The sequence below is a fragment of the Nilaparvata lugens genome, chromosome 12 (assembly GCF_014356525.2).
Source record: "Nilaparvata lugens isolate BPH chromosome 12, ASM1435652v1, whole genome shotgun sequence".
Lineage (NCBI taxonomy): Eukaryota > Metazoa > Arthropoda > Insecta > Hemiptera > Delphacidae > Nilaparvata > Nilaparvata lugens.
In genome coordinates, this window is record NC_052515.1 from 33,631,266 (window position 1) to 33,652,525 (window position 21,260).

Consider the following 21,260-nt stretch of genomic DNA (forward strand, 5'->3'; position numbering starts at 1 on the left):
CCCCTGTTTGCATATTTAGCGCTTCCGTGAGCTATAAATACAAATTAAGGCTACAAAAGCGAATCAGCTGATGAAAAATCTTTAAAATACGTGAGCATTTGCTCCAGAGTTCAAGAGCATAAGGTAAGAGTATAAGGTAAAGCTTATTCATATAAAGCATATTCAAAGCATAAGGTAAAGCATATTCAAAATGAGCAAATGCTTTTGCTTCTACTTTTTGCTCATGAGCAAAACCTTATGCTCAATGCTTTTGCTCATGAGCATTTGCTCTGGTTTTATTCATATGGGCCATTGTGTCTCTACTCCCTGCAGGAGTTTGCAGATCGCACTGTGGGTTTGTGATTGTTGTTTATTTATATAGGAGGTTTAAGACTTACTACTTTTTACTACTTCTTCTACTATTTATGTTTATGTTTGTATATTGACGCTGTTCCTAATGTACCTGTACATGTTTATGAATAAAGATTTTTTCAATTCAATTCAATGTTCTAGTGTAGTGAAAGTGAAAACAATTATTATTTGATGCTATGATTCTTTCAAATATTCTGTCAGTTAAAAGTGAAAGTGACTGAATATACATACATGGTGTTTTGAAAAAAGGTGCCCAAAAGCCAGGGGCTGATTCCTCGCATCAAAAGAAGAAAAAAAGTTCCAATTAACATAGGTCCGAAAATGCTTGGTTACCAAGCTAATAAGAACAATATGAAAGCTTGTATAGTGAGGTCCACATTATAATGACAGTATTTGATCAACTTAGGTTTTGCTATCCTTTTCTATCATTCGACAAAGCCGGTGGTACTATCCTTTTCTAGGTCCACAACGATGCCAATTATGTTCTTGACAGTGTAGAAATATAACTCATATAAATAGAAATTATAGAAATATTAATTATTACAAGACGGGAGGAGTCAGGTCTGGTTACTGTTCCTAGATTATTGACTACTGCTGGTCAGCGTAGCTTCATATATTTATCTCCATTATTTTTTAATATTCTTCCAAGTAATTTGAGAGGTTTACTCGCCCAAAAAACTTTGGACTACATTTGAAAAGTATCTGGTTAGCTCTCATGGCTGGGATAGTGCCGAAATTTCTGGATTACATTAGTATAGTAATTATTCCAATTGAATATTTCATTTTGTACCACATCTTATATCATGTTATACACTGGGCTAGGCAATATCAGGTCATTATTATAATTTATTATAATTTACAAATTTTGTTGCATTCTAACACATATGTATGTAAATATATTGATCTATTATAGCATCACTGATTTATCTTGTTTATTGAAGGATTTGATTTTAGTTGTTAATGTATATACTGTAATGTTAATTATTAATAAGTAAGTAGTCAAAGTACGGCTGCTCCTTCCCAAGCTCGAGCTTGCTCTTTTGGGGAAGTAGTTCCTTATGTTTATTTGTATTTCCTATTGATTCATTTTGTTGTTATATTTCTAAATTGTGAATTATTGTAATGCTTTTTCAAGGAATAAATAAATAAATAAAATAAATAAATAAATAAACTAATTGATGCAGAGAATTGGCATCGCTATTCTCCTATCTTTATATACTGCCATTATAACGTGGACCTTACTGTAGTACCCTTTATTATTTAAAATATTACAACGACTAGTTTCGACCATAACTCAGGTCATTTTCAAGTTGAAATGTATTTATATTGGTTACTAATATTTTTTGGCTACCAAGTTATACAGGGTGGAAGATTTCGTCTGAATTTCTGGCCCCTGCTGAAACGAAGCCCTACGAGTATTTGTTAGCTGTTAATTAGGATGTTAAATTCAGCGTACTTCATGTAAAATTTACTTAGAAATTGAATAGAACCGTTTCCAGACCGTTAGCTACTGTAATTTTTAAGATATGTGACGAAATACACGAAACATGGTCCCGAAAAACAAGATCCTTGTTTGAAGCAGATTTACTATGTTAAAAGTACAATGAACACAAAATATTTTCTTACAGAACTTAAAGTAAATTTAATTTCGAAGAGAATGATGTAGAATAAGTTTATAATAGACAAACGTAACCTTGAAAAATAATCCTCAATTACTTACAAAACGCATAAAAATAGAGAGCTTAAGGCTGTGCAAAGGCTAAAAATAAACTTTTTACTCGTGATATTTTTTAAAGTCTTTTGATTTGTATATCATCAAGCTATCATAATAAAAAAAAGTTTTCTCAGGAAAACATTTTTTTCTGGTCATTTACTTTTTGAGATATGAGCGCCTAAAGTTTGAATTTTTGGGACAGAACATTTCAAATCCGGTAAGAGATAAATACATGAGATTCAGAGGAGAGATTCTTCATGGTATTGTTGATCTAGTAAATTGAAAATTTTCTGAAAATATCAATTTTTAAAATAGTTATTCAATTTACTAAAAGTAACCAAAAATAACTTTTAGTTGAGTTATTTTTGGTAAATTGAATAAATTTTTCAAATATTTATATTTTCGAAAAATGTTTGTCACTACTACTATTATAAAATATATTTATTACTATTATTAAAATTTATATATAAAATATTATTACTACTATTATTAAAATATATTTGAAAAAAATATTTGAGTTGTAATCTAATGGATTTATTATATCTTACCGAATTTGAAATGTTATGTCCCAAAAATTTAGGCGCTCATATCTCAAAAAGTAATGATAGGGAAAAAAAATTTCGTGAGAAAACTTTTTCACTTTGATAGCTTGATGATATGCAAATCGAAAAACTTTGAAAAATATCACGAGTAGAGAGTTTATTTTTAGCCTTTGCACAGCCTTAACAGATTTTGTCTATATTTCAGATTTTGCAAACAACAAGATAGGAGAACAGCGTTGCCGTTTGTCTGCCTTGATTAATCATATTTCTACATTGTTAAAAACGGATTTGGCAACGTTGCGGAGCTAGAAAAGGATAGTGCTATTTGTTTTGTCGAATAATAGACAATAATAGCAATATCATTGTTAATCAAATACTGCCATTATAACGTGGATTTCACTATAGATGAACTGACATCGAGAGGAGCATAGATCCCACTTTATAACCTTCAATTTTTCAATATTTATTCAAATTTAGATATTTAATTTCAATTACCCCAAGACTTTCTCAACTGACTTATTGTGAATTATTATATTAATTATTGTATAAATGTAATGATAAATAAAGAATTATCTGATTTGATTTGATTCAACTAATGTTGTAATGTTTGTTGGTGATTTCAGAATGGTGTTGTCGCATCTACGCAACATCCCCGAGGTGCTAGTGCTCGGGAACAGTTCGCTGCACACGGCGCGCCGACTGGCCGTGTTTGCACTGATGGTGCGTCACCCGCGCGGCACTTTCCTGCACCACAACTTTGTGTGCGCCGTGTTGAACGATGTGTTCGGGGTGCAGGCGCGCGGCGGGTGCGCATGCGCCGGGCCCTATGCGCAGGACCTCATGGGCATCGACCAGCAGCTGGCCGCTCAGTTCGAGCAGGTGCTCATGGAAGATGAGTGAGTCACAAGTCATTCATGCTATTTCAGAAAAAGAATCATTTTTATTTTTATTTTAACAAAAGACAGTTCAATTACAAAGATATGCATCATTATAACAAATATCTGGGACCGAGCTTCGCTCTGGAGTACAAAAGCACAAAAGATGTATTACGAAAGAAGAAATTATAATAACATTCATAGTTCATACAGAAATGTTCTATCTAATCACAGTAAAATGAGATTACTTCGCAAAATTTTCCTCACAAAGGTTGCACAAAAGCCGGTTAAATTTTAATCCTGATTAATTTCACGTGAACCAAATCAGAGAAGACCATTTCAAAAAGATGGACCTACTGGAATTAATCAGGACTGAAAATAACCCGGTTTTTTTGCAACCGGCATAACTTAGTACCTGATTGAATGATTACTAAAGTTCAACAGCTGAGTCATAATTTTGACACAGTCCCACATACATGAACTCGCTCACTCACTTCCATCATCAACAGACGACGAAATTATTATTATCAGCTGTTTTTGCAAGGATGAATAATAATTATCCTTTTAATGTCCTTCAGCGAGTTTTCCCAGGGATGAGACCTAGTGCAATCGAATCTTTATATTATAAACCTACTATGTTCTGAATTTCGTGAGGATCGTTAGAGTCGTTTTCGAGATCCGGTGAAATACAAACATCTAAACATCCAAACATCTAAACAGAAATTGCTCGTTTAAAAGTATAGGTTTAGTTTTATGTCACGTTATCCAGTGCAGCAGAGCAGCTTTTCATAAACTTCTTCATCTTATTGTTTGAATTTAAGGGTTTGGTCACATTGAATGTATGTATATGTGCAAGTGCAAGCTTGGTTATGCATGACCAAGCGTGCAGATTGGGGAAAAAATGTGGCAAGAGCAATATGAACACTCACACTGAACGCGTGCACTTGCTGGTGCGTTCAGTGTGAGCAGCTACATGCAAGTCACAACGTGTTTCATTGGTCCTTTCAGATTTTGCTTTTTTGGCTTATACACGATTCGACGTGCACTTATTTATTTATTATTTTACAAAGGTGACTTTCTAGAAGTATTCAAAGCCTAGATGATGATGATGAGATGAATGATAATACAATGAAGTTAGAGTTATGAATGAATAAAAATTATAGGTTATGTGCTATCCACTTGCACATATACACGCATTCAATGTGAACACACCCCAAAGTGGCCAACCTCACTCGATTCACCTTCAATAGAATCGATCTGGTATTACTCCTATTAGATGGTTCAGTCTCGAGCCCTCGAGAAGAAGATTAAATTGCAGCGGCGTAAGGGCAGCCGATCTTTTGTCGTGACTAAACCACTAAGGACCGGTTTCCGAGCTCGGGATTTAGCCAAGTCCTAGACTTTAAACAGCTGGAGTCAGAAAAATGGTTTTCCAAAACGGGGCGTAGTCGCAGTCATTGTCATAGTCACGTTTGAATTAAATTTCGAAAAACTAGAAAATTGAACACAAAATAAAATAAAGAGAAAATATTTGTAAAGTTTCAGCTATTTTGAATTATTTAGGAATGTTTAATTTCGTCAAGGAAAAACGTTTCCAATTATAGAAATGAGGAAATAAAAACTACGACTACTGTTATAAAAGCAGCGACCATGCCCCGTTTTGGAAAGCCAATTTTCTGACTCCAGCTGTTAAAAGTCTAGGACTCGGCTAAATCCCGAGATCGGAAACCGGTCCTAAAGCATCTATATTAACCTCTATTGAGTATCACTCATATTTCAATCAATAGTTCTACTTCATTCTAATTCCCATAATAATCTTTGCCGTTTCAATATGGCATAGAGAAAAGGTAGCATAAGAAGTTATCCCAAGATTTAGGACCTCAAACCGATAGTCCTAGTAGTTTTTGGTAAAGCTATGTGACGCTGGTAGTCTCTCATAATGGCCCATATGAATAAAGTTGAGCATTTGCTTATACTTCTAAAATATGGAGCATTTGCTTCATTTTCTATGAATAAACTTGAGCAAAACCTTTTGCTCATGCTCATCAAAAAAATAGTTTGAGCATTTGCTCAAAAGTAAAAGCTTTTGCTCAAAATTGTATGAATAAACTAGAACATTTGCTCAACTTTTGAAGCAAATGCTTCAAAAAAGGTGAGTCTAGTCTAGGGCAGCTTATCACCTTTTGCTCATAGTAAAATGGCTCAACTAATCCGTATGAGGAAGAGGAAACTATACCAGATACGATCACAACCAATAGTTGAGAACTATAAAACTCTTTTTAGATTCAACCATGATATATATCACCATTTATCCCTACAAAAGAATAAATACAAAAGATGAATAGACCTGTTATAAAGATAGCCATCACAAAGATAGGAAGTAGGCATTTAAGAAGATGAGAGTGTAGACGATTATAAAAAGGCTATTGATATTATAAGAATATGCTGAAGATTATTATAGAGATGACATTTTTTCACGCTATTATTTCAAAATTCTAAACTCAACTAACCTAAAACTCTATTCATAAATAGAAAACAGAGCAGATGACGCAAACACAAGCGGTGCACCTTACTTGCTCATGAGCAAAACCTTATGCTCCATGCTCTTGCTCATGAGCAAAACCTTATGCTCCATGCTCTTGCTCAAGCATTTGCTCTGGTTTTATTCATATGGGCCAATGTGTCGTTCTTACACTCTCATCATGCCCTTATAATGTCGCATATTCGGTATGCAATTGGTATGGGGAGGCTCCAGTCTCAAAAATTTAGATAGAATTTTTAGAATGCAAAAGAGAGCTGTGAGAGCAATAAAAGGTCTTAAGCCATTAGAGTCCTGCAGAGAGTATTTTAAAGATCTAGGACTACTAACTGTGCCTGCACTGTACATTTTCGAAGTGATTATGTATATAAGGGATAAAGAATTTATAAGAAACTGGGACATACATAATTATGACACAAGGAATAAGAGTAAATTTTCTGCACAATACCACAGGACAGCTCAGTATGAGAAAAAGCCTTCTTATATGGGTATCAAATTTATGAGTAAACTGCCGTTAGCTTTGAGAGAAAATGAGAATAAGGATATTTTCAAAAAGCTATTGAAAAAGTATTTAGCAAACGGGGTTTACTACAGTATTCAAGAATTTATGGATGGAGAATGAGGCTTTTGGGGAGGGTTAAATTGTAATGTACATTGTAGAATGTGATGTTCTTAATATACCTATACATATGTTTATTTGTATTATTTTATTTTTTGACAAATAGTCCTTCTTGACAAATAGTCCATCTCCAGGAAGAAAATTTAATCAAATCAAAACCTCAACAAAACAGTAATAATAGACAGTAATCGGCTTGAGTTAAAAAAAAAACGGCTTCACATTTGGAGAATGATTGAACTATTCCATGGGATATATAATTTTTTCTTTGACAAAATGTACCGTCTTCGATTATCATAAATTGTTTTTCAACTCCATATTTTCTATTGTATTTGTGTGATTTCATTGTTGTCTATCTGTGTTTGTTGTTAACTGTATTTTTGTGTGTATTTCTTAATAAATTGAACCCAAATTTTTAGCCGTCTAGTCGGCTTGAGTTAACAAAAAAACGGCTTTACATTTGGAACATGATTGAACTATTCCATGGGATTTCTCCTTTTTTCTACGAAAAAATGTACCGTCTTCGATCATCATAAATTGTCTTTCAACTCCATATATTCTATTGTATTGTGTGATTTTATTGTTGTCTATCTGTGTTTGCTGTTAACTGTATTTTTGTGTGCATTTTTTAATAAATTGAACCCAAATTTTTAGCCGTCTAGACCGCCGTCAGCTGCGTCGCCGCGAGGAGCACTCAGCGTTTGAGATGCTGCGACCTGGCTTCACTCGCATCTCACTGCCCTACTTTATGAGTGACGCCGAAGTCAGCTATGTGCTCGAGGCTATCAAGATGGTCGCCACCGAGGCATGGAAGCTGCTGCCTCAGTATATACTCAATCCCGAGACTGGAGAATGGCGGCATCATACCAATTCGGTCAGTCGAAGTCAATTCAATTCAATTTATTCCACCAAAACACAGAAAACAGTACGAAGATGTGACAATCAGAAAAAAACAATAATTATTATTCTAAATATCTATACCTATTTAGAATAAATAAATATTTATATTTATTTAAAATCTAGAACATGGTACGACATAGTGGAGTAGGTCAATTTCCACACGGAAAAAACTAAACAAGTAGAGGACACATTATAAGAATTTTTGTAACAAACTATTGTATGTAATATTGTAATTTGTCTAATATTTTGTGTAATTGATGTTGTAGTTTTAGTTTTTTTGGGAAATAAACATTTATTTATTTATTATTTATTTATATCAACTATCTGTAAAATACGGCTGGAGGTGAAGAACTACTTGTGAAACACTTGTTCACTTGTTTTCAATGCAAAACTAATCACTTTTCAACTGTGAATCTTTGAAAATGTGACACAGCCTCGTACATAGCCTAACCTTAAGGCCGGTTACAGAGCTCGACCGACCGTCAGTGCGTATGCACCATCCTGACCATACATCAGTTTTTCTGACTCACAAAATGGACGCCTTTACAGATTGTTTAATTGCAGCTTCGTAAACGAAAGATTAAAAGACGTTAGATATCAAGTTCACCCGATGGTCGCCCAAAGAGCATTACAAAGGGAATTTTGTACCATACATCATTGCTTGGGGTGAATATACATTTTTCAACTACCTCAGAATCTCCATCAGAAATTTTGATGAGTTATTTCGAGCTTGTATCACCATTGGGAATACTTGCAGTCACTTTAAGCTACGGATCAAATAAATGTAGATAATATTAATAATATATGATTTTTTCAATAAAAAATTTAGAAATGATTGTAGATATAGAAAAAATCTGAATTCAAATATGACACTATTAATTGCATTCATTCATTATGCTATTCAATTCAATATCAGCTGATTGTCGGGCAGAGGTGTCAGCACATTGGTTATGTTGCGATCTGGCTACTGATCAGTACAGCTCTGAAAGATTATATTTGTTTCAATAGCGCGCCAGTCTACCGATGGAACGGATGCGCACGAGCTCGATCGATGGTATTCGTACGCTGTATAAAACGCATGGTCCTGACCGTGCGCGTGCGTGCCGTCAGTCCTGCTCTGTACGGATACATGGAATCTCTATGGAAAAGACAAGCGCGACTGACGTACGCACTGACGGTCGGTCGAGCTCTGTAACCGGCCTAAATTGGAATGTTGCCAAATAAGTAAGAAACATCGATATATCACACTGGTGAGGACTTATTATAGAACTTGTGTCGACGTCCGTCATAGCACTCAGTATGGGCGAGGTGTAAGAGTTCTTCTTTCATGACTCAGGGAACTCTAGAGGGAAAAATTCAGATATCAGAGAGAGTTACTGGAGATATGTGTCTACACGGCTGAGGAGTTTAGAACTCATGAGCTACGTATGGAAAGGTAAACAAACCTTCACATAATACATGTACCGTTATACTGAGTTGTGCAGAGGAAACGCATGTTTTTCGAACAGCCAGTACTCGTCAAGGGTAACAGAGGGTATTGTCCTGGAACGAATGTTGGCAGACGACCCATACTATGCCATTTCAGTTGCTATGAGCGTTGGAACGTACAACATCGTGTGTTTACTGTTAAGCAGTTTTTTTTTTTAGAAACAATGAATGTGTAATCACAGTGCAACGTTTTTTCGTCAATATTTTAGAGTTGAGGGTCGAGGTGCAAAGCCCGATCGAAATACTGTACTCCGATGGGTTGCAGCGTTTAGGAGTATTAGTTCTGTGATGAAAAAGAAACCGTCTGGTCTTTCCCGTTCAGTTCGTACTCCTGAAAATGTAGACCGAGTTAGTGTCGTCGAGTCGATCGTCTAGGACTAGTAACAACTGCCATCTGACTCGTTCTACACAGCACCTCGACCCTCAACTCTAAAATATTGACGAAAAAGCGTTGCACTGTGACTACAGATTCATCGTTTCTAAAAAAAACTGCTTAACAGCGAACAAACGATGTTGTACGTTCCAACGCTCATAGCAACTGAAATGGCATAGTATGGGTTGTCTGCCAACATTCGTTCCAGGGCAATACCCTCTTCCGTTGACGAGTACTGGCTGTTCGAAAAACATGCGTTTCCTCTGAATCAGGAACTTCATTGACAAATCCACACATCTCTTCCATAGACGGTCAATTGATAATAGGAAATGGAGTGGAGAAATGAAAGCTATATCACAATCTCTTCATTCCAATACCAGGGACTAGAGTTTGATGGCTTGAAGGAGTTCAAAAAAACACTCAGGGAATTCCTTATTGTATTGTGTCCGTACAGGTTAGCAGACTTCCTTGTTGAATAGTGTTTGATTGATGTATGTTATGTGGGATCTGTTGTGTTGAAATAGGAGGGATGGTAGATATTAGATTAAACTTTGACGTGTCATATACTGCTGGATCGTTGCTCCCTTAATGCAGTTCAGTAATTGTGACGAACAAGAAAAGTAAAGTAAAGTAAAGTTTATTGAATAACCTGTTACGGTCCCTTTCTTTCCTTCACCTTTCTTCATAACACAGTATTCAATATTCTACTACATTCACCGACTTTATTTTTGTTTCCTTAAAAATTATTTCCCTTGTTTATACAATTTCTTCTATTATCTTATGGTGTTTGTATTGTGGTTGCAGGTGTTCAAAGACCGCAAATGGCTGGGTTCTATCAGGTACGTTGATGGCAAGATGAGTGTTCACGAGAGACGCATATCAGGAGTGGCCGCCTGCCCCATCGACCACAACGACTGTCTGCACACTGCCAGGAATATTTTCAACAAAGCTCGCAAGGTAAAGCCACGTTTGTTCATGTACTGATAAAGAAATATACCGACATTCACATCTGTTTTATTAGTTTATGATCTCTTGAATGATATATAACTGAGCAGATTATGATCTCTTGAATGATATATAACTGAGCAGATTTGATCTTGCCTCAACAAGTTCGTTCTATAGATGTTAATTTTGGAACAAGACTCAATGGGCCATATGAACAAAGTTGAGCATTTGCTTACACTTCTAAAATATGGAGCATATGCTTCATTTTCTATGAATAAACGTGAGCAGAACCTTTTCTTCAAAAGTAAAAGCTTATACTCAAAATTGTATGAATAAACTAGAGAATTTGCTCAACTTTTGAAGCAAATGCTTCAAAAAAGGTGAGTCTAGTCTAGAGCAGCTTTTCACCTTTTGCTCATAGTGAAATTGCTCAACTAATTCGTTTGAGGAAGAGTAAACTATACCAGATTACGATCACAACCAATAGTTGAGAACTATAATAGTATATTTCGCACCTAGGGCCGAAAATGAGACTTTTCCGGCTCGAAATCGGTTTTAAAGTCCGAGGCCGTAGGCCGAGGACTAGAAAAGATTGAGAGCCGGAAAAACATTTTTGCCCATGGTGAGAACGTTATTTTTCGCCACACAGAAAAATAAACAATAAATAAATATGAGAATAATTGTTTATTAGACACTTCCGAAAGCAAAACAGGAAGGTCATAGCTCTAGCAAATCTGAGGTAATCTGAATATCAGGAAATTATCCAAGGATGTTTATTTTTTATTCTGATTTGTCTAAATAACCTAAAAGATTATGTTCAATTATATAAGAGGTTGAGTTTGTATTCTTCCAAATAACAATAAGATGATATTATTGTAAATGTTTTGATTCTTGAATAATAAACACAAGTAATGAAAAGTTTTTTTATCAGCTGTTTTAGCACACTTGAAATTTGACAAATCTGAATGTCAACGTCAACAATGCTTGTTGTCGTTGACTTCGGAAGTTTAGGTTAGAAGTTCTATCCTACTCTGAAAATTGAATTTGAATAGTTCATAATATATATCTTATCTTTATTTCATTCATCCAAATAAAATGATAGTATCTTATTGCAGAATACTTATTCAATTCTATAAGCATAAACTGATTCCGTTTCATAAACCATTTTGTAAACACGTTCACATCAAATCAGAATCAGCTGACTTCAAGGTTATTTTACAGCCCTAGGGCCGTAAAAATTTTACCGGCCTGGTCGGAAAACAATCATTTTCGGCCTCCTTATGACGCATGAAAACCAGCTCATTACATCCAAGTGGGGCGAAAAACTCTTTAGATTCAACCAAGATACATATCACCATTATTCCTACAAAAGATACCTATCGGATATAAACATAGCCATCACAGAATAGGAAATTGGCATTTAAGAAGATGAGAGTGTAGACGATTTTAAGAAGGCTATTGAGATTTTAATATTAGGCTGAAGATTATTATATAGATGACATTTTTTCACGCTATTATTTCAAAATTCAGAACTCAACTAACCTAAAACTCAATTCATGGATAGAGATAGAGAACAGAGCAGACGACCAAACACAAGCGGTGTCTATAAATAAATAATAAATAAATAAATAAATTTTTATTGTCATTAAGCAACATTGGCAATAGACAAAGTCAAAACTATACTAACATTATGCAAGTCAGAAGGTTATAAGTTAATGTTATTGAAAGTATATACGATATACAAGTTATATGAGTGAAAACTGCATAGAATCACAGTTAACTTGTTTAGTCAGCATAGTCATAGTGGAAGACAACATTGTATTCAGAGCTCAGTTCCTTGCTAGCGCACATAGCGAACGGACCTCATGTTAAACTTGTAATGTTTTGTAATGAATAAAATTGTTTTTTTAAAAAGTAATTTATTTATTGATAAACTTTAACTGGCGCAGTCGGTAGGACGGCTTCAGAATTAGTCAATTCGTGAAATTTAGTGAAAATAATTTCCAAACATTGAAATAATTCGTCGGTTTTCACCGTTGAGAAGTCGTCGCGAACATCATTTGTGTCAAGTGAATATTGCCACAGAGAACTTCATTTGTGTCAAGTGCATATTGTCATCAGTGAAATAGTGTTAAGAAATCATAGTGCAATGTTGGATTTATCTTGTGAGTAGAAACAATTATTTATCTTTTGAACTATTTATTATTGTGACATTTTGACCCACATATTCATTATTAAAAATGATCCACCAGCACCACCTGCCCCTAAATTGCCAGCAGCAGGATCTTGTGTACCAGCAGGTACTACTCCTGTTCTCAAGAAGAGTATCTTGACATGATTCCTGAGTTCTTTGGAGAACCAACACGTTGAATAGATTCATAACCATTGTAGATAAGTTAGTAGCTAAGTTTTATGTAAAAAAGTAACCCAGATGATTTTCAAAATGAGTATTTGTATTCAACAATTCTATCTAAAATCAAAGGACAAGCTAATGAAGTAGTGATAGTTCAGGTAGCTATGATTGGCCTGACGTAAAAAACGTATTGCTAACTAGTTATCTAGACAAAGGGACTGTTTCACGTTGAATCTAGAATTGAGTGAATTAAAACAAGAACTGGCGAAACACCTTTCAACTTCTATCAGAGAATCCAAAAACTTTTGAATCTTCAAATCGCTTATTTTGTTAACAAAGAACCGCATGCCTCCAATGTTCTTTGCCAGTATGTATCGAAATTAGCATTAAGAGTACTTCTTAGAGGGTTACGTGAACCCGTCGGTTCCCTAATGAGAACGAAAAACCCAAGCTCTCTTGAACAAGCACTCAACATGTTGTGTAACGATTTTCAATTTAAAATGACATCAACTCAAACACAAAATCACCAAAAACCAAGCTTAGCAAGTTACTACCAACAAAAAAGAACCCCTGTTTTCAATGAACTGTCAGGCAACCCGCCAATCAAAAGAAACTTCCAAGGAAACCCAAATCAATTTCAACCCCGTCAATTCCAACACAATCAACACCAGTTTCAACCCCGACAATTTCCAAACAGACAATTTCGACAACCACAACAGTATCAACAACAGTATCAACACCCTAAACCACCACCACAACAACAACAGTATCAGCCTACCCCAATGAGTATTTCCACTCGAAACACATATGACGGACCAGCCAAGAAAAATCCACGTCTATTTCAAATGACTAGCAACAACATCCAGCAACAAATCAAGTAGACGAAGCTACAAACAGTTTCGAAGAAATACCCGAATTCCAAAATCTATCGCTTGAAAATCAGCAGAACAGTCAAATTTATTTTGACGAACAAAAGTTCAATGAATTGAACAATCTGAGGAAAACCATTTTTTAGGCCACACAGCCTAAAAACGATTCTCCATAATGAATCTCCGAGACACCGATAATGAGCTACCGTATTTTTATGACCCCAAAACAAACTTGAAAATACTAATCGATTCCGCAAGTACAAATCTTTTATTAAACCATTTCTCGGACAAGACTCTACAAAGAAACGGTAGTAAAAGATCCCTTCGAAGTAACCACAGTTCACGGAACTTCAAAAGAAAACTTCAGTTGTGACATCCAAATTTTAGGAAAACAAAAATTGAAATTCCATTTATTTGATTTTCATGACAAATTTGATCTGTTGTTAGGCTTAGATAACATTAAGAAATTGGAATGCTCGTGTGACTTTGTAAATAATGTAATAATATTGCGTGGGAAAAAATTACCTATTTTCTATTACAATCTAGATCAGAGAGAGAAGGCAAATGAAAAGGTAATAGAAAGTCATCTCATTGAAGCCAGAACATCGCGTATTGTTTACATGAAGGTCAATGGCATTGTGAATGGTGATGGTGTATTACATTACAGAACATCAAAGGCTTAGAAATTCCTGAGTCACTAGTTAAAGTGACAGACGGTCGTGCCTTGTGTACAATTACGAATCCCACTACAGAAAATAAAACTCTCAACTTCATTCAACCAATCAAAATTGAACCTATCGAGAACTATCAATGTGTATCACCCGAAAACTTTGAATCCAAACTAAACCATCCAAATTTCAACATGATTAACCACAGTAAACCTACATTGGACCTCAATAAAATTAGGACAGACCACATGAACAATGAAGAGAAATCTGAGATTACAAAATTGATAAGAGATTATAAAGATATATTTTATGTTGAAGGAGAAAAACTTTCCTTCACTAATCAAATCAAGCACGTGATAAGGACAACAGACGAGATCCCCGTCTACACAAGAAATATCAATTGAAGGTCTGACTAGTGAATGTACTAAAAAACAAATTCAATTTTCATTTGTTCTATAGAAAATCTGTATCATGACAAACTAAATTGCGAAAAAGAAATTATTGAATCAGGAACTACATCAAATTGTAAATATAGTAAGATGAAAATAGATAATAGTATTGTCAAATGGATTCCAGAATTGAATAGCTACTTGTGTATCTTTCCAAATGAGGAAACTATAAAAATTGACAAGCAATCAGAAATGATAACAAAGTCTGTAAAAGGAGTTTATTTAATCAATAGCAACAACAATACATTTTATTATAATGGTAAAAAACTTAATCATTTGTCTGAATCGAAGTATAGACCTAAGTTATTGAACCTAGACAACGTTATTAATACTATGAAGAAGACCAGGAACCAGAATTCACAATTAATTTAGAACATCTTAATTTTAATCCGATTGATGTCAATAAGTACACCCCATAGGGAAGAAAGTAATTTTACGACAAGCATTAGTCTATGGACTTCTCTACTGTATATCGTACTTCTAGTAATTATTATCATAATTGTTTATAAAGAATTCTTTAAAAATGTGCAACCCGTTCTTGCAGCTCATCCACCCCCTGATGTTCTCTTTAGGGATGGAGGAGTTATATGAGTGAAAACTGCATAGAATCACAGTTAACTTGTTTAGTCAGCATAGTCATAGTGGAAGACAACATTGTATTCAGAGCTCAGTTCCTTGCTAGCGCACATAGCGAACGGACCTCATGTTAAACTTGTAATGTTTTGTAATGAATAAAATTGTTTTTTTAAAAAGTAATTTATTTATTGATAAACTTTAACTTACATATATAAACACATAAACATAACTACATCTAAAGTAAGCCCAGAAGAATTCAAATATTCATCATTATACAAACAACAGTACAAACAAGGCCCTGTCAAAATGTTAAAACAAGAAAGAAAAGCTTTAAGCAACAAGGAATCAAACATCAATAATCATATCGGAATCCAAGAACTCTTGTATAGAATACATTGGTGTTTTCACTAACCAGTTGAAAAGTTTCATTTTAAATCTATCTGTAGACTCATTTATTAAGCTTAGATATTACTTGCATACTCAGCGCTTATGTGAGTAGCACATTCTAACCTTTCACTATAAAAACAAAGTAAGGCTACCGTCTTTTTCTATATACTGTGCATGCATTTAATATCTCGATGTAACTTGGTAAAAAATCAGCTGTCGTGTGGAGTATTAATTGCATTCAATGAGGCATGCAACTCGAAGTAACATACTATTTTTCTCCCGACTTTTCTCTGCTTTCAACTCTGTAAGCTTTTGATGATAGTAGCATAGCTGTTTACAACAAATTATTAACATTGTTGATACAACAACCCAAACAGCCATTAGTTGTTTACACCTTAGACCAGTTATAGCATAGACACGCTGGGAAGTCTAGCCTCTGAAGCCAACATCTACTGCCAAATCCACCCATCTTGACGTCACTACAGTGACGTCACGCATCGTATGGAAAACTTTCAGATTGTGTCTATTTCAGATTCATGGTGTTTTTAGGTTATTTCCATCTACAGGAAAAAACAATATCGGTTAAGTTATGATGTGTTATGTCATATCGGCTTCAAAGTTATAATGTGTTTTGAAAATAATAAGGTACGGTAGCCTACAAAACTAATTTATTGTCATGCTGCAATGAGTTCACTTACATCATAACCAAGGATAATATTACAGTTACATCTCACAATATTTATGTGTATAAATTTCAACTTACGCATGAAAAGATATTCCACTTTTTTTCCTAAAAATTTCAGTACAATTAAATGCTGCGCAGGAGATTACTATTTTCATAAATAATAATTACATAAATAAATAACAATCTGCTATGGAAAAAAGCTATGTTAACAACAATGTAAGTTAAACACAACAAACTCAAAAAAGTTTTCTATAATTACTATACGATGCGTGACGTCACTGTTGTGACGTCAAGATGGGTGGATTTGGCAGTAGATGTTGGCTTCATCGACTTTCAGTATGAATATACAATGGGCCGTGTCTATTCTATAACTGGTCTAAGGTTTACACACCGATATCTCGCCGACACGTCTGGACAGGACATAATTAACTCTGATGGACAGTATTAGAGGAGGCTGTGGTTTTTATAACTGCGCGAGGTCTACCGTTCACAGAACTACTAGTATAAATGTTTGTTTTGTTGTTAAAGATGGCGCAACGCTACCCACTAGCCGACCAGTGTGTGATGTTTGACGAGCGCACATCGGCACTGCGCTGGTTCATGCTGCCCAGTGAGGCCCAGGACCTGTTGCTTGGCAACGTGGCCAATGTGAAGCAGGAAGTGCCATTCACGCCGCCCGAGTACCACGGCTCCCGAGGGGGCTCCTCACCGCCCACAACTCCTACGCACTTTGCACGCCACAACAGTCTCTCCGCGCTGGATATCAGAGCTAGGCGGACTAGGGACAGGTCAGCATTCAAGTTTATTCGTTCTTTAATTATTAATTTTGGCAGGGTATAAGTTGATATTATGTGGGTATTGTACAGGATACAGCACAAAAATTAGCTCTTTATGTTTGGAAAAACATTTTCGAGGTTGAGTGGTACAGAGGACTTAAGTCCTAACTCCGCTTAATAAAGAATTTTTTCATTTCAATTGATTTTTTTTTTTGAATTGAATTGAATTTATTGCCAAAATTATAAATACATATTTGTACAATATTAATTACAAGAGTATATAATACAATAATAGACATTGATTTTAACTTGAGTACAACAATATTATCAATGTAATATTTGGCACTGCCAACATAACAAACCTTGTGTGTTGGCAGTGAGTTGTAGTTCACTTATTCTGCTTCAAGTACTTAATATACAATTCAAATTCTATAATGTTGAAGAAAGTATTACAGTAATTTACAAAAATCGCAAAAGCTTGGAAAAAACAAAACTTAAGAATACTACATATTATATGATAAAGTGATATCCAATTAATTATTGTGACGTCTTGAGGCCACTTTTACTTTCCTTGCCCTATTACCTTAGATAAGGAAAGTATTGCTTTCCGAAAAAAAATTAAGGTACCCCAATTTCCAAGTTTCTATACGTTTCAAGGTCCCCTGAGTCCAGAAAAGTAGTTTTTGGGTATTGGTCTGTATGTGTGTGTATGAGTGTATGTGTGTTCTGTGTACACGATATCTCATCTCCCAATTTGACTTGAAATGAATGACTTGAAATATGGAACTTAACGTCCTTACAATATAAGGATACGACACGAACAATTTTGATCAAATGCAATTCAAGATGGCGGCTAAAATTTTGTCAAAACTGGGTTTTTCGCGATTTTCTCGAAAACGGCCCAACGTTTTTGATCAAATTTATACCAAAAATAGACATTGATAAGCTCTATCATTTTATTTGCCAATTTTCATTTTATTTTTTATTTATTTGCCTATTATAAAGATAACAATAATGAATAAACAAATACTTAATACTTATAAAGAAGTAACTATCAACTGCTAAAGTCCCATATCTGTAAAAATTTCAGGAGCTCCGCCCCATCCATGCAAAGTTTGATTGTAGATTCCCAATTATCAGGCTTCAGATATAATTTAAACATAAAATTTCAAGTGGAAACGATTGAGCATGAAAACACAATTAATGTTAACGTTGATGTTAATGTTAAGTAACATTTTCACCTAAAATTGAAAATAAGCTCGAAATTCGAGAAAATGTGATTATTCAATTGCAAACTGTTGGCAACTGTTGATTCTATTAAATCATTCACTATGAAGAGATAGCAGACCTAGTGTCTCTAGCGTTATTGTCCTGTCACCAGCTGGCTCAGATCTTCGTTTATAAGTAGACTTGAGATGCGCGTGCATACTAGCGTCAGGTAATCAATTTTCATAACGGCAAGGAAAGTTGTGTGAGTGTACCACACCAGATTTTTTTAATAGCAAAAAGTGATTTAATAATAAGCAGTTCGTGATGAAAAACAACATTGAAGAGAATTATTTGATTTGATTGACTACCCAATTTTTGTGTTTCATAGTTTGCACTGTATATATGTGTTGTATAATTGTACTGAATTTTGTGAATGGAATAGGAATAACGTAGCTTGATTTTATGTCGTAGACTGGACAGCCAGAGCCCAGTAACCCTCCACCCATCAGGCAGCAGTCCCCAGATCCAGTTCAACAGCAACGGACTCATGATGCGCAAACGCTGCTACTCGCTAGACTCCAACAACAAGCTCACTCCTACGCCGCGCTTCACCAAGCATAGCGCCAACACTACTACTACTGCATCGTCGCTTTGTAGCGCGGCTACTGCTTCGAGTAGCGCCACTAGCTCGCCGCTAGCGCTGTTGCCGTTCAGCGGCCGTCAGCGACAAATCAGCTGCGGCAGTCAGACAGATCTGTCGCAGAGCGGAAATGAGGGCGACACTGAGTCCAGGGGTACTACACCCCCTACTAGTATGTCGGCTGAGAATGCTGAGCAGATACAGGTAGGTGGTTCGGATGTCACCTAGAATAGTTACAGTACACCTGTAGTGAGATTCTCGTTATAACGTTTTACGAAAAGATAGGTCGGCATGGTTGTCATTTTTATTTTCTCATCTCCTACAGTAGATAGTTGTGAATGAGGTCAACCAAGGTTGTCAATTTTAGTTTTCCACCTCCTTCTATAGTAGATAGCTGTGTGTGATTCTTGTCATCTAGGTACCTATATAATGATATTGTATTAATTTTTCATTGTTGCCAACAATGATCAATTATATTTTTAATATTCTAGATTCATCAAGAAATATATCTCTGATGCCCGGTTGCAGAGTCGTCACATAAAGTTAAAAACAGGCAGTTAACTCATTTACGAAGCCATAAATTAACTTTCCGTTGCCCAGATTTAAAAGTAAACTATGGCTCCCATAAAACTAAAAACGCCCAATTAGACACATGATTTTGTTGCACGGTCGTCAGAAAGAACTTATTTATGTATCCAATATCTAAAAACGGTCAGTTAAGTTATGGGCCCGGAGTCGTGCTGTTAAATCCAATATCTACTTCCGCCAAATGCATTTTAGAGGTTGGTTGAGTTCAAAGCCACGGATCAATCCCATCGGGTTTTTTTTACGTTCAGTAAAAAACCTGATCACAGATGAACCACAGATTGGAACGTCTGATGCCATAATCCGCCATCTTGAAATAAAGTGTAGCATTGTAATTCAGCAGTAGTTTTAATTTCTAACAAGATGATGCAGTCATGTGTCGTGGTTAACTAAAATCTTGGTTAGATTGATACCTTCCATTTTGTGTGTATTCTGTGGCTGAACGGTTGCTCATGAGTCATGACTGACAGATGTTTCCCCTGTAGATCATATTTTGTAAACAAAACTAGAACTTAACCTATTTCATTGTAATCAATCAAAATGGAAAACCATCAGGTGATTGGAGTTGTTTTAAATGCTTTGTAAAATATTTTTAATGTTATTGAATTCATGTAATCATGCATTTCTCTGCTCCCAAATACATTATAATGGAGTTATTATTTGTAAACAACCACGTATTCAGCCATGTCTGTTTAAGTTCAGCTACTGTATTTACATTCTTTTCCATCAGTGGAAAGTACGATTAACTGATCAGTGAACGAACCGGATATTTTTTTCATTAGTTGAAATATAAATCACAAAAATCTTCAAGATCTTTAGTATGTCATAGTCTTCCTGGTTGTCCTCCTCAATGGCCGATTTCAATTGCAAGTACAGTAGCGCTGCATGTGAGTCTATGCATCGTTCAACGACCAAACAGTGGTTCGTTCAGAGCCACGTTCACTCACCGATCTCATCGTTTACTCACCGATCAGTGGCTTTGAACTCAACCGTTGTGATAGCTTTTTTTGAAAGATGTTTACTAAAAACCATCTGTATATAAGTAAATTATTTTCTCTCTCTTTATGTTTTTTATGTTGTTTATAACCTCCAAATCTATGGTGAGAACTATGGTGAGAAATATTGCCAAAAGTCAAGAGCCGCCATATTGTTTATCAATTTTATGTGAGGTCTTTTAGGTCTGTTCACAGTGATATCGATTGAAACTTTCCCCGATGCCAAGACATTGGTTGGATAGAAGCATGTACGGAAAAAATTGAATAGAGCTGCAGTGTGACATGTGTGATGCTAATTTGAGATATAGCTAAATGGGCTTCTACAAACGAACTGTGCAACGATCAACCATTTACAGTATGTCAGTGATTTTAAACTATGTCTCACATAGCTATGTTTGATTTTATGTAACGACTCTGCAACCGGGCATTAATGATTCAATAACACATCTTCATATTCAATATGATATATTCTGGTAGTTTATTATATATCTTCGCGATTTGTGGCAACGGTGCAGAATTGGAAAAGGATAGAGCTATCTGTTTTTGTCAATGACAGGTGAGTGTAGCAAACCAATGCTAATCAGGTGCCAACTTTATAATGCGAATCTTTTTTGTTAATCCTTTTTTTATAAGGTATGAACATAAATTCAGTTTATGTGGCCTTTTAAACGGCGATTGCTATAATCTGAAATAAGGTAGTGAGTCACTATACAGAAAAACAGATA

At 35.3% G+C, this 21,260-nt stretch overlaps 1 protein-coding gene across 1 annotated transcript in view; it reads left to right on the top strand.

The window, feature by feature from the left end:
* LOC120353902 overlaps positions 1–19,208 on the top strand; it is a gene marked incomplete at its 5' end in the record, with an annotated part of 38,136 nt that extends 18,928 nt beyond the window's left edge. The window contains 5 exon segments of the mRNA XM_039439384.1: positions 3,231–3,503; positions 7,292–7,511; positions 10,203–10,355; positions 16,859–17,118; positions 18,787–19,208. Of these exon segments, the coding sequence (XP_039295318.1) occupies positions 3,231–3,503; positions 7,292–7,511; positions 10,203–10,355; positions 16,859–17,118; positions 18,787–19,183 (1,303 nt within the window).
* Positions 19,209–21,260: the final 2,052 nt, after the last annotated feature.